The sequence below is a fragment of the Caretta caretta genome, chromosome 18 (genome assembly GCF_965140235.1).
Source record: "Caretta caretta isolate rCarCar2 chromosome 18, rCarCar1.hap1, whole genome shotgun sequence".
NCBI lineage: Eukaryota > Metazoa > Chordata > Testudines > Cheloniidae > Caretta > Caretta caretta.
In genome coordinates this window covers 11,492,036-11,504,147 of record NC_134223.1, presented here as the reverse complement: position 1 = coordinate 11,504,147, position 12,112 = coordinate 11,492,036, and the positions used below count along the sequence as shown (strand labels likewise).

The following is a 12,112-nucleotide window of genomic DNA, read 5'->3' as shown; positions in this document are numbered from 1 at the left end:
TTTTCGAGTGCCTTTTGTGGGCAAATCACTGCGGCTTACAAACAAATCACAACATTCCTGGAAGGCAGGAGCTCCGTATTCAACAGATTGCTAAAGGGACGCAGAGCGCCTAAGATCCCTACCCCAGCTCACTCCGGAAATCAGTGGCAGAGCTAGTGAAAAAACCCTGGAATCTTGGCTACTAATGATTTATGCTGATAATTAAATAACACTGTCAAAAGAGACCCCTTATTTGAATATACGCACAAGTGCCCTTGTATTCAGATATGCTAGATGTAGCAAAAGTGAACAAATGTAGCCTACCCCAGCATGCATAGCGCTGCTTCGGCTCTGAGTGCAGGCTTTACTCTGTGCCTGCAGGAGTGTACAAAATCCAGGATTTCCCAGAGATCCTCCTTTTTAAACTGGCAGCAGGATACACTCAGACAGAAATGCAGAAGGTGCCAGGTGGAATTACACCCACACCCCTTGATTTGCAGGGTTTCGGTTCTAAGGTGTTTTTCATTATCCGCTGGGGGTAGTTTTCTGGATTCAAAACTATCTTTGTTGCTAGGTATCAGGGGGTAGCCATGTTAGTCTGTATCCATAAAAACAGCAAGGAGTCCGGTAGCACCTTAAAGACTAAGATTTATTTGAGCATAAGCTTTCGTGGGTAAAAACACCACTTCTTCAGATGCACGGAGTGAAAGTTACAGATGCAAAGACATAAATACACTGACACATGCAGAGAAGGGAGTTTACCTCACAAGTGGAGAGCCAGTGTTGACAGGGCCAATTCGATCAGGGTGGATGTGGTCCACTCCCAACAATAGATGAGGAGGTGTCAATTCCAGCAGAGGCAAAGCTGCTTTTGTAATGAGCCAGCCACTCCCAGTCGCTATTCAAGCCCAGATTAATGGTGTTAAATTTGCAAATGAATTTTAGTTCCGCTGTTTCTCTCTGAAGTCTGTTTCTGAAGTTTTTTTGTTCAAGTATAGCTACTCTCAAAGCTGTTCTAGAATGTCCAGGAAGATGGAAGTGTTCTCCCTCTGGCTTTTGTGTAGTACCATTCCTGATGTCCGATTTGTGTCCATTTATTGTTTTATGTAGGGACTGTCTGGTTTGGCCACTGTACATGGCAGAGGGGCATTGCTGGCACATGATGGCATATATCACATTAGTAGACGTGCAGGTGAATGAGCCTCTGATGGTGTGGCTGATGTGGTTGGGTCACCACCTCCTCTACTGTTGGGAGTGGACCACATCCACCCTGATCGAATTGGCCCTGTCAACACTGGCTCTCCACTTGTGAGATAACTCCCTTCTCTTCATGTGTCAGTATATTTATGTCTGCATCTGTAACTTTCACTCCATGCATCTGAAGAAGTGGGGTTTTTATCCACAAAAGCTTATGCCTAAATAAATCTGTTCGTCTTTAAGGTGCCACTGGACTCCTTGTTATCTTTTTTGTTGTGTTACTCAGGAGTCCCACTCTGCTGGGACTCCTAAGTAACACAACTTAGTAACACAAAAAATAATAGCAATTAAAAAAACATAGGCACAGCTTTTGTAGGACCTAAGTAAATGCAAGCCTTCCTCTGGTGCCTTGCCTCCCCTCTCTGGAGCCAGCACCTTTTGCAGATAAAGAGAACCAGCAGTGTCTTCTCTTTAAAATCTAGAGACTTTTAAAGAGGAGCTGGTGATTTTGTGGGGAGGGTTCAGACTCAAGATTTTTTGATTGGTGGGGGTTGGCAAGATACTTCTGGTAAGGGCCCCTACGAAGTGGATGTTATGACCCTCATTCACGGATGGGGAAACTGAGGCACAAAGAGGTTCTCCTCTCCCCTCTCCCCCGCCCTTCTTCTGGTAGTTTTGTTTTTAAACAAGATCAGGCAAGTCTGCTGGCTCACCGGAGGGCTTTTACCCCCGGGGCTCATTGAATCCCCCCGTTGCTGTCCCTGGCCTGCGTGAGCTCGGCCCCGGGGCTGCGGGCAGGAGGGGGCCCGGCTCTGGGGAGCTCGGCGGCGCCGGCTGGGGGGCGGGGAAAGCCGCGGCGCCGGTTCTGCAGAGCCCGCCCGGGGGGCGCGGCAGCCACAGGCTCGGCTGCGGGTTCGCCCCCGGCCCGTCGAGCGTCGCAGGCTCCCTGCCGGGGCCCCCGCGGGGCGTCTCCGGCTCCGCTCGGCCGCGGCCCCCGGCTCCCCCTCGCGCTGCCCCGCCGGCGACGCGCCGAGCGCCGCGCCCGCTTCGAAACGGGGCGCGAGACCCAACGGCCGGCAGGAGGCGCCGCCCCCCAGCGCGGGCGGGCGGGCGGACGGACGGACGGACACTTGGTAGGATCAGCTCCACCCCCCAGCACAGACAGACAGACAGACACCTTAAACCCCCCCCACCCCAGACAGATACCCAACAGCTCCACCCCTCCCCCAGCACAGACAGACAGACAGACACCTTAACCCCCCCACCCCAGACAGATACCCAACAGCTCCACCCCTCCCCCAGCACAGACAGACAGACAGACACCTTAAACCCCCCCACCCCCCAGCACAGACACCCAACAGCTCCACCCCCCCAGCACAGACAGACAGACAGACACCTTAAACCCCCCACCCCCCAGCACAGACACCCAACAGCTCCACCCCTCCCCCAGCACAGACAGACACCTTAAACCCCCCACCCCCCAGCACAGACACCCAACAGCTCCACCCCTCCCCCAGGACAGACAGACAGACAGACACCTTAAACCCCCCACCCCCCAGCACAGACACCCAACAGCTCCACCCCTCCCCCAGCACAGACAGACAGACACCTTAACCCCCCCACCCCAGACAGACACCCAACAGCTCCACCCCCCAGCACAGACAGACAGACACCTTAAACCCCCCCACCCCCCAGCACAGACACCCGACAGCTCCACCCCTCCCCCAGGACAGACAGACAGACAGACACCTTAAACCCCCCAGCACAGACACCCAACAGCTCCACCCCCCCCCAGTACAGACAGACAGACAGACACCTTAAACCCCCCACCCCCCAGCACAGACACCCAACAGCTCCACCCCTCCCCCAGCACAGACAAACACCTTAACCCCCCCCACCCCAGACAGATACCCAACAGCTCCACCCCTCCCCCAGCACAGACAGACACCTTAACCCCCCACCCCAGACAGATACCCAACAGCTCCACCCCCCCCAGCACAGACAGACAGCTTAAACCCCCCACCTCCCAGCACAGACACCCAATAGCTCCACCCCCTCCAGCACAGACAGACAGACAGATACCTTAACCCCCCCACCCCCCCAGGACAGACACCCAACAGCTCCACCCCCCCCAGCACAGACAGACAGACACCTTAAACCCCCCACCCCCCAGCACAGACACCCGACAGCTCCACCCCTCCCCAGCACAGACAGACAGACAGACACCTTAAACCCCCCACCCCCCAGCACAGACACCCAACAGCTCCACCCCTCCCCCAGGACAGACAGACACCTTAAACCCCCCACCCCAGACAGATACCCAACAGCTTCACCCCCCCAGCACAGACACCCGACCGTATCCCTGCCACAGACGGACATCCCGCAGCTCCCACACACACCCCCATCACAGACAGACAGACAGACCCAGTGGTAGCCCTCCACCCCCCAGCACAGACAGACACCTGACAGCTCCCCCCCCCCCCCCCAGCACAGGCAGACACAGCGGTAGCCCTCTGCCCCTCAGCACAGATGCACTGAAATACATAGAAAAGAAAAAGAACCCAGGGTGTTGGAAGAGTGAGAGAGAGAGAGACAGCAGGAGACCAGAGGCGGCTCAGCCTGCTGCTCAGACAGACAGACTGACTGTTCAGCACAGACCCAGCTTGTTGGGCATTGCCGGGGGGGAGGGAGACAGGCCCAGACAGGCTGATTTTCCAGGAGTGCAGAGGGGTACGTTGAGGCGCGCACACACAGGGGCCTGCCCTATAGGAGGCCAAGGGATAACTTCAGGGTTGTGCTATTAATGAGTAAACATCATTCTGGCTGATTCAGTGGGATAGCCAGGAACATCTGGATGCTCCCCTGGCCCATAGGTCTTCACAATAGTGTGGGATGTGGGGAGGACACCTGGGTCTGTAGCTCTGGAACAAACACATCTGTCTGTTATTACAGCCTGCTCCCCCTGATGAGGTGGTTTTGATTTCCCATATCATGGGCCTGCAGTGGCGTATAACCTGCATTGCTGTGAGAAAGGCCTTTCCATGAAGCCAGTTTGCAGGGTGCCAAGGTCTCCCCTGAACTGTGTAGAGAGCATGGAGAACACAAATAGGAGCTTGAGCAGCAGAAAGAAAGAAAACATCCCCCCTCTCCTGAGCAGCTATCTGAAATCAGGTAAGCAACTCTGCCCTGTCTGCTGCAGGGTTTCCAGGGTGTATATCACTCTGTTACCTAGGGGCTCTATCCAGGTAACCTACCAAACTGGGTGTCAGGAAGTGAGGCCCCCCATTGGGGAGGGCTTTCATTAGCCCTCCCGAATGGGTTGGCTAATTTATCTGTGCCATCTTGAGGATGTAGCTCTAATTAGACATGGGTCAAAGCTCCTTTTCCATGGACATCTGTAGTCACAATGACAAGCCAGCATCACTAATCATGGGCGATAAGCTCCTTAAAGTGCCTCAGCTGGGGTGCGCTTGCTGCTGGGATTTGGGGGCATTAAGTGGACAAAGCTGCAGGTTTGCAGTGAGTTTAGAGAATCAAACACAAAGAGACGTTTGTTCTCGTCCCTGAGGTTCTGGCTGGAGCGAGTGGCATGTCCTGTGGTGGCTATCGGAGTGAGTAACTTCATACAGGAGAGGTGGTTTAGCACAAAAGGAGAGACAATCCCACGGTCGATATGAACTACACCGGGACGTGCAGCTGTGGGGGTTGGGATGTGTGCCAGAGCGATTTCCTGCTGAGAAAGCTTAGCATGGCTCCTTGAGGCTCGGCCCAGGGAAAGATTTCCCTCAAACCCAACCAGGTACAGTTTCTAGTGCTTCGGGTGGATCACCACGGGAGCTAGTCTGGTTGTTGGCAGGCGGAGTGTGCAAGTCATACAATGCTGCAAGATGATGGGGAGAGAGGGTCTGATCATCACTTAGCAGCCATGGCAGACCCACCCTTTTTCCAGCTCAGCAAAGTAACATTTGTGAGTCTCTCTTAGACTCAAGGGACAATATTGGGTTAAAAGCCCTACATGTGCATGGTGGTCTAGTGCATTGAGCAATCAAGACATCTCTACCCCGGACTCACTGTGTGACCTTCAGCAAGTCACTGCTGTATGTCTCAGTTTCCTCACCTGTGAAATGTAAAATCTACCACCTTAAGTCTCTGTGGATGGGGAAAGAACCCACTGATCTGATCGAAGTGCTGCATGTTTGTTTGTTATGTATTTTAACAATAGAGGTCCCCTTTGTTATTGATAACGTCTCATAGTATTGAAAGGGGATGAATTGAAAACAATCCAGTTGACTTTTGGTTAATTATGCTGTTTGTTTCCTTTCAGTGTGGACATTGAAAATAGACTGGTCAGTTTCACTTTTGTTTCTAGTTGGTTTAGTTTTTCCAGTTCCAGTGCACTAGCTCAAGGCTGCACCACTTAGTTTGCAATTATTTGTTTGTTTTTTTTAAATCCTGCTTATTGTCATTGGAATTACAACAACAACAAAAAGTCCATTGGTCGGGGTTTGTAATACTTGTTTTTATTTCAAAGCCTAAATCTGGGGCTGAGTTTGACCTATGTCTCTGTTAAGCCATCTCTTTTCCTAGTCTAGACATTTTTAAAAATCTCGTTGTCTTTGATCAATTAATCCTGATTTAAAAGTGTTAACCTGCATCTACACTAGGGTCCGAGTGGTGTTTCTAGAAGGGTTAGCTAACATATGTTAGTTACTGTGGATTTAATAGACACCATTTTTTTTTCTAGTCCACACAAGGTCTAAATGAGTTGGGTAAAAATAGTTGTTAAAATCTAATCCTGGCCATGTGTTAAGGACCTAGTGCTTGGCAGAAAGAAATGTAATGAGGATTGGGATAGCATATGTGTCTATATGTGAGAGATCGTTTGCTTGTAACTTCTAGATTCTCAAACTTAAAAGCAGACTGATGTGACCCTGTGGTGAGCATTGATGGAAGGAAACATAGCACCTGAAGGGGCTTGTCCCTTTGTGATTCTGGGCCTGTTATTAAACCCCCTTTTTAGCAACATGCTGCTAGCTGTGTGGAAATTCCTGGGATGCAATGAATCCTTTTCTGAAGCGCCAGCGTGCTGTGCTTTGTGATTATGCTTTATGCAAGAATAGGCACTGAGAAGCCAGTGCCACTCTGGAAACTTGTGGAAAGTCTGTTCACTTTTGCGATGCCAGCCCCTAATTAAAATCTTCCCCTTTGCAATATGTTTGAGAACATATGAAAGACAGTGACAGCCGTTCCCAAAGATAATTGGAGTATCAGCGAATGAGTGTCTCCTTCCCAGCTTTGATCAGATTGTTGGCTGAATTTCTGTGTCAGAAGGACCAGCAGCCCATTTGCAAAGAGAGATAGCCGAGGTTGGTAGTTGGCTGTTTGGGCCTTTTTCTGGGAGACAGGATGATAGCCTAGAAATTAAGCCTTAGTGTGTAATACCCAACTAAAGATACATATTTGGCTTTCGAGCATATTGTTCCAAAACACTCTTGATGTGACAAAGATGATTGATATTCATTTCACAGTCAGCTTTGGCTGATTCATTGAGTTTGCTGAAGAGAGAGGGGTGCAGGTGTGAGTGTATTTCATAATGTACTTTTCAGCTCACATTCACTGCCCATTTTAAAAAAAAGTAACGGTTAAACTGCTCACTTCAAGCTGTTCCTTCAATTCCCCCTACTTTTTTCTGGTGCTCTGCCTTGTGTGGCTGTAAATGGGTAATTTCCAATTTTAATCAACCAGCAGTCCAGCGAGATGGAGTAGTGGGGACTCCTCCTTGTAAGCATTAAAAAGGGGGTGAATGGCAACAGTTTCTTCTTACAGAAGACAGAGGAATGAAAGCACACAACCCCCTAGTACTGCAGCATCAGCAATGGGTATGAGCCTACATCCTGGAGGGGATTTGAACAGAGGCAAGACTGCTAATTAGGGACCTGTGTGCACTGTAGTTCTACTTAAAACATGCTCTGGTCTTGTAATGTAGATGAGACTAAACTGTGATTCCTAAATGTGCTGCAGCCTTGGACTCTTGCCAGACTGTAGCATGATTTGGGAACCTGAGTAAAACGCAGTTCAGTCGCATCCATGCGGCAAGACTGAACTGTACTTGAAACAGCTCAGGGCATTATCATGAACCCCAGCCCAGGGGGAATTCATGTGGATGAGAGACCCAAGCCCTGCAGACAAAGATGAGGGAGTGTCCATGCTCCAGTTCAAACCACGTTGTTCAGAACTATTGAAACATGGTTCTTGCTAGAAACGTGTTAGTTTGATGGCAACTGGGCCTACCCATGCTATAGAAAACCATCTACAGACTAGTGTGTGCACTGGCCAGGGGACAACTGTATTCGCATCTTACTAGCAAAAACCTGTATTTAGTCTCGGTTCTGGCTAAAGCATTCTGAGCTGAAGAGTAATTAGGGCCTTATCCATTGGTGGCTGCAAGTGTAAGAATAATAATGCTAGGAGAGATCCCACTTTCCCTAGGCTCCTGTTAAGATCTCGGGCTGTCCCCTTGAAATTCCTCCTGCCCTGCCAGAAGGAAGTCTCTCTCTTTAACAGGAACTCAATAGTGTACATGATCTTTTCAGTGCTGGGACTGAGGCTGATCAGAGAGAAGAGGTTCATTATATGGGGAGTCCCTGAGGTGCGTGGAAAGCTGTTGGGGATGTGGTGATGAATTATTGATGTTCCCTTGAAAAGAACGGTTCTTGTTTTTCTTTAGAGCATGGAAAAGTCCAGAAGAACGTGAACATAAATCTGTATTTGGGCGCTGGAAGCCGAGCTGAAGCTACTCATCGGTGGGCCAATGCTGCTGCATTCACTGTAACCCCTGGCTGGCGAGCGGAGCAAGGCAGGAGTGCACCAGCTGTAAAAAGCAAAGGCCCCAAGAAGAGGGATCCCAGCCTGATACAGACTAATCTCTCTTGCCCTTCTTCTCAGCCTTTCCGGGCTGCTACCAACCAGCTCTCCTGCTCCCAGCAGCAAAATAACCTCTACTGCAGGCTGCAGCGGGGCAGCTCTGGAAAGGTGGCATGTGATAATCCCCTGCCACCTTCATCAGCTCCACCCCACGTGGATCTTCAGCGGAGACCTTTCCGCTTTGACACGGCTGGGCTAGCAAGGAGTGAGGAGAATGTGAGTGTCCACCTCCCGGAGAGGAGCCTGCAGCACAAGAAGAAACCAAAGGAGGGGTCTAGCCCCTGGGACCAGTCCTCTGTGCACTCCACCTGCCATAACCTTCCAGAGGGAGGAAACCAGAGCAATGAGCAACAAGTGAAAAAGCAGCAACATGGACCTTTCGCTGCTTATGATGCAGACTATGGGAATCCTTTACTAGCCAGTACAGATTCCCTCTCCCCAGCTGTAGTGCCTGTAATCTCCTCTGCTGGGCTTGTCCCCCACCACAGCCCAATGGTATGTCTCTCTCCAGGGAGCTCCAGAGGAAGTGTGAACTCCTGTTGTCCTGGGCCTGCCCTCACCTTGGTCGAACTGGGTCCCCGCAGCTTGGCAGAGTCCCTTCCTCGCTCTGTGGCCCTTCAGTCTGTCCTGCAGTCCTCCAAGACCTCTGCCAGCCTGCACTGCTCAATCCAGAGGCTTAAGGAAGAAGCTGCTTTAATGGGGATATGGAGCTCCCTCCCTTTGGAGTCCAGGTCTTCTCCACTAGCTTGCAGGTTGTGCGTTGCCCCCGAGGTCTCTACACCTGCTGTCCTGAGTGTGGGAGAGGACCTTGCTAGAGAACAGAGCAGTGCTAAGCAGGCTAGAATGAAATGGGGTCCCCCATTTGTTAGGGATTGGGGTCTTGGTTCAGTGACTGGTGACGTGGGGGATGCCGAACCTACCTCTCTCTGTCACAGGTGCAGAAATACTGAATTATATGTGCAAAGAACCAAGGTTTCAGGTGGAATCTGGCCAGAAACCCCCTGTGCTGATGCCAGCTCGGTCTACCTGGTTGATACAGACGCAGGTAGTTCCCGTGACTGGTCTCCCTACCTCAGGTATAAATCTCAGGTACAGCACACTCCACAAACGAACGGCACGCTCAGCCGTGTAAAAACTACTTTCCCTGAAAAGCCACTTGGAGTGGAAGAGTCGCCCTGCTCCGTGCATTGGAGGAAGGCCCTTCCATCTGGCCCAGACCCAGATAGCTTGCAGCTGTCACTGGAGACACAAGAGGGTAGGGCGGCAATGAATGTCAGCGTAGCTGTGTATGGGACTCCAAGGGAAGTGCATCTGAGAGTCCAGTCTCCTGGAGATGCAGGGATCGGTCAAGTCCAGCAGCTCAATATGAGCTCCATAGACGTCGGCACCTCTGAGCCTCATGGCAAAGACCAGGGAGAGTCAGCAGAGGCATGTGACATCGTATCGTCTGCAGCCAGGAGAATAGCCATGGTGAATAACAGGCAGTCTGTGCCTAGTCCCAGCTACAGCCCTTTCAGGGTAACAGCTAGGCAAGGTCCTGGTGAATATTCTTTGGTTGCCGCTGCCGTGGATGATACGAACGCTACCAATGAGGGAGGAAATGAAGAACGCTCCCAGGAGGCCTTCTGCATGGATCAGGGGCTCAACACAGACTGGGACCAATCTGAGAAGCTTCCTGCAGAAAGGAGCAACAGGGAACTGCAGAACTGTGAGGAAAGCAGCCAGGTGCAGGACAGAAGACTACCACGGGTGAGGACCCTGTCAGTGCACAGCATCCAGGTTCTCCTGTACCCTCCTGTGTTCGTCTCCACCTTTCACCAGCAGCAGCTGGAGGTGAAGAATGGAGGTGCTGAGGGAAAGGAGGTGTGGGGATGAATCTCCACATGGGGCCATGGGAAAGCCCCCAAGAATAATTGCAGACATCATTTCCCTTCCCTCAGGGGACGGACCAGTGGCCCATCTGGTCTTGTATCGTATCTCTGACATGGGTCTTAGAGTAAGTGTCACCATCTCCCTTTCCCTCTCTCTAGTGTCTTATTCTCAAAGATCACCTTTGCATTTTACGTTTCCTGGCTCAGGGGAGGGAAAGCACCATGATGGCTAACTCTGCTGCAGGCGTGGCAATGGAGCACAGAGGGCCCAGTTCTCCCACTCTCTTTTGTGCTGAAATTAAAGGAAGCACTTGCAAAGCAAGGTTCTACTCAGCATAGGATGTGCTGGGGCAGTCAGCTGGGACCGCCCTGCCTCATGGCTGAGCGTTAGTTTCCCAACCACAATGGCTGTGTGAGGTTGCACATCATGTGACCACAGCCTGATTCTTCCACCTGGGGGTTGTTAGTACTTGTGAGACCGGCACTTCTTGCAGCTAATACCAGTGCGTCACTGTCTGCTCTTACCTGTAGGATCCAGAGAACAACGTCTCGTGTTTGGAGATGAAAGAGAGAAGGTAAAAAGGGCTTTGGGTGAGGGGGTTGAGTGGGGAGTTGCCTTTGGAAATGTGTGGCCATGGAACATTGCCTGGGGCTTATGGTTCCAGGGAATGTGCCACAATATTACCTGGAACACGTAGAGTTGGGAGAGTAGTTAGCCCTTGGAGAATAAATGGCTGCAACATCCAGAACTGAGTATGCTTTAAAAAAAAAATTTGGCACGTCTTTGGACTTCCATCTTGGGTAGCTCCAGCAGTGGGCAGAAGGCAACTCTTGGTTTAATGTTCCCCTCTAGTAGTGCAGCTTCTTCAGCTGAACTCATTGCATGGTCAGCAGAGAGCAACCAATAGCTAAGGCCTTGAGAAGGGACTTGAACCCACAACCTTTGGGATAAGAGGGGAGAGCGCCACTAACTTGGCAATACTTACGCCCATGTTTGGTGCAGGGCTGTGGCTGAGTACGTGGTCTGGAACCTGCTTTGGAGAGGACTGGGATCACTTAGTCCCTGGGAATGAGAGGACTAGCTGAGGTGGAGATTGCTAGTCAAGTGGATTGAGTCTTGCTGATGTGTCTTGGCTGGATTTGACCTTCCTTGCTCATACTGGAGTTCAGTCCCTTGTTTCTGTTTCAGTTCTCAGCTGCTGGGTAATAGGCGACGACTAGCCAGGTGTTTCCAAGCCTGGAGCAGCCACACCCTCAGGAAGAGGACTGCAGCTAGGGAGCTCTACAGACAGCAGCAGCTTCGCAAGGGGCTTGGGGCCCTACAGTGGGCAGTGCAGCTGAGGAAGGTGCAGATGGAGATTGCCCAGCGGAGACACTCCCTGGCAGTGCTGGCCGTCAGCTTTCACAGGGTAAGGATGGGCAGGGGACAATAGAGGAAATGCTGTCACGCAGTAAGGAGGGCAGGAGAAGGGAGGGAAGTGGCAGGGGAATGGCTGCTCATACACATGATGAGGAAAGGGTGCACAATGCTACATTCAGTGCAGAGTGGATTCGGAGCCGGGGGTTCTGATGCAGGCAGGTCTTGCCATGTCGCTCCTCTTTCAGTGGAAGTCAGCTGTGGTGAAGCAAAACGAAAGCCAAACCTCCCAGCAGGAGCCAGCGACTCTCACCAAAGAGTCGCCAGTGGGTTTTGTCGGACTGGGGAGAGGTCCAGCTGTCACAGCCCCAGTGTGGTGCCGGCTGACAGCAGGGTCCCCGCAGGAAGCTGCATGGCACAGTAGGTAAGCTGGGATTTTCTCATCAATGACTCTTTGTGTTGGATGGTTGCGGGGCTGGAGCTGGAGGCAGAGGAACTCTCTTTAGCAAGAAGACCTCAGATGAAGGAAGAGCTGATGGCACAATCCTTCTCACCTCTGTGGATACAAGAGATTTCCAGGGTGGGAATTTACACTTACAGCTACTGAGCACTGGAGGATCCTACCTCAGGCTCGTCCGTGCTAGCTGTGGTAAAATTTCTGTGCCTCTGATAGAGGGGACAAGAGGGAAACCCAGGGTCATTTCTTGGGTCCAGTTGCGATCCATATGTGTGGAGCAGGGGTTGGTGAGTCAGAATCAGACTTGTCATCAATCCCTGGCAGGGG

At 51.6% G+C, this 12,112-nt stretch overlaps 1 protein-coding gene across 4 annotated transcripts in view; it reads left to right on the top strand.

Moving 5' to 3' along the window:
- Positions 1-2,201: 2,201 nt before the first annotated feature.
- C18H1orf167 (chromosome 18 C1orf167 homolog) overlaps positions 2,202-12,112 on the top strand; it is a 28,616-nt gene continuing 18,705 nt past the window's right edge. For 2 of the 4 annotated variants that reach the window (XM_075121044.1, XM_048824654.2), the window contains exons 1-6: positions 2,202-2,309; positions 4,129-4,347; positions 7,904-9,849; positions 10,503-10,546; positions 11,161-11,380; positions 11,577-11,752. In XM_075121044.1, coding sequence (XP_074977145.1) covers positions 4,218-4,347; positions 7,904-9,849; positions 10,503-10,546; positions 11,161-11,380; positions 11,577-11,752 — 2,516 coding nt within the window. In that variant the 5' untranslated portion in view covers positions 2,202-2,309; positions 4,129-4,217. Of the gene's footprint in view, positions 2,310-4,128; positions 4,348-4,663; positions 4,788-7,903; positions 9,850-9,899; positions 10,097-10,502; positions 10,547-11,160; positions 11,381-11,576; positions 11,753-12,112 lie in introns of those variants that run through there. The other 2 variants (XM_075121045.1, XM_075121046.1) reach the window with 2 other exon arrangements.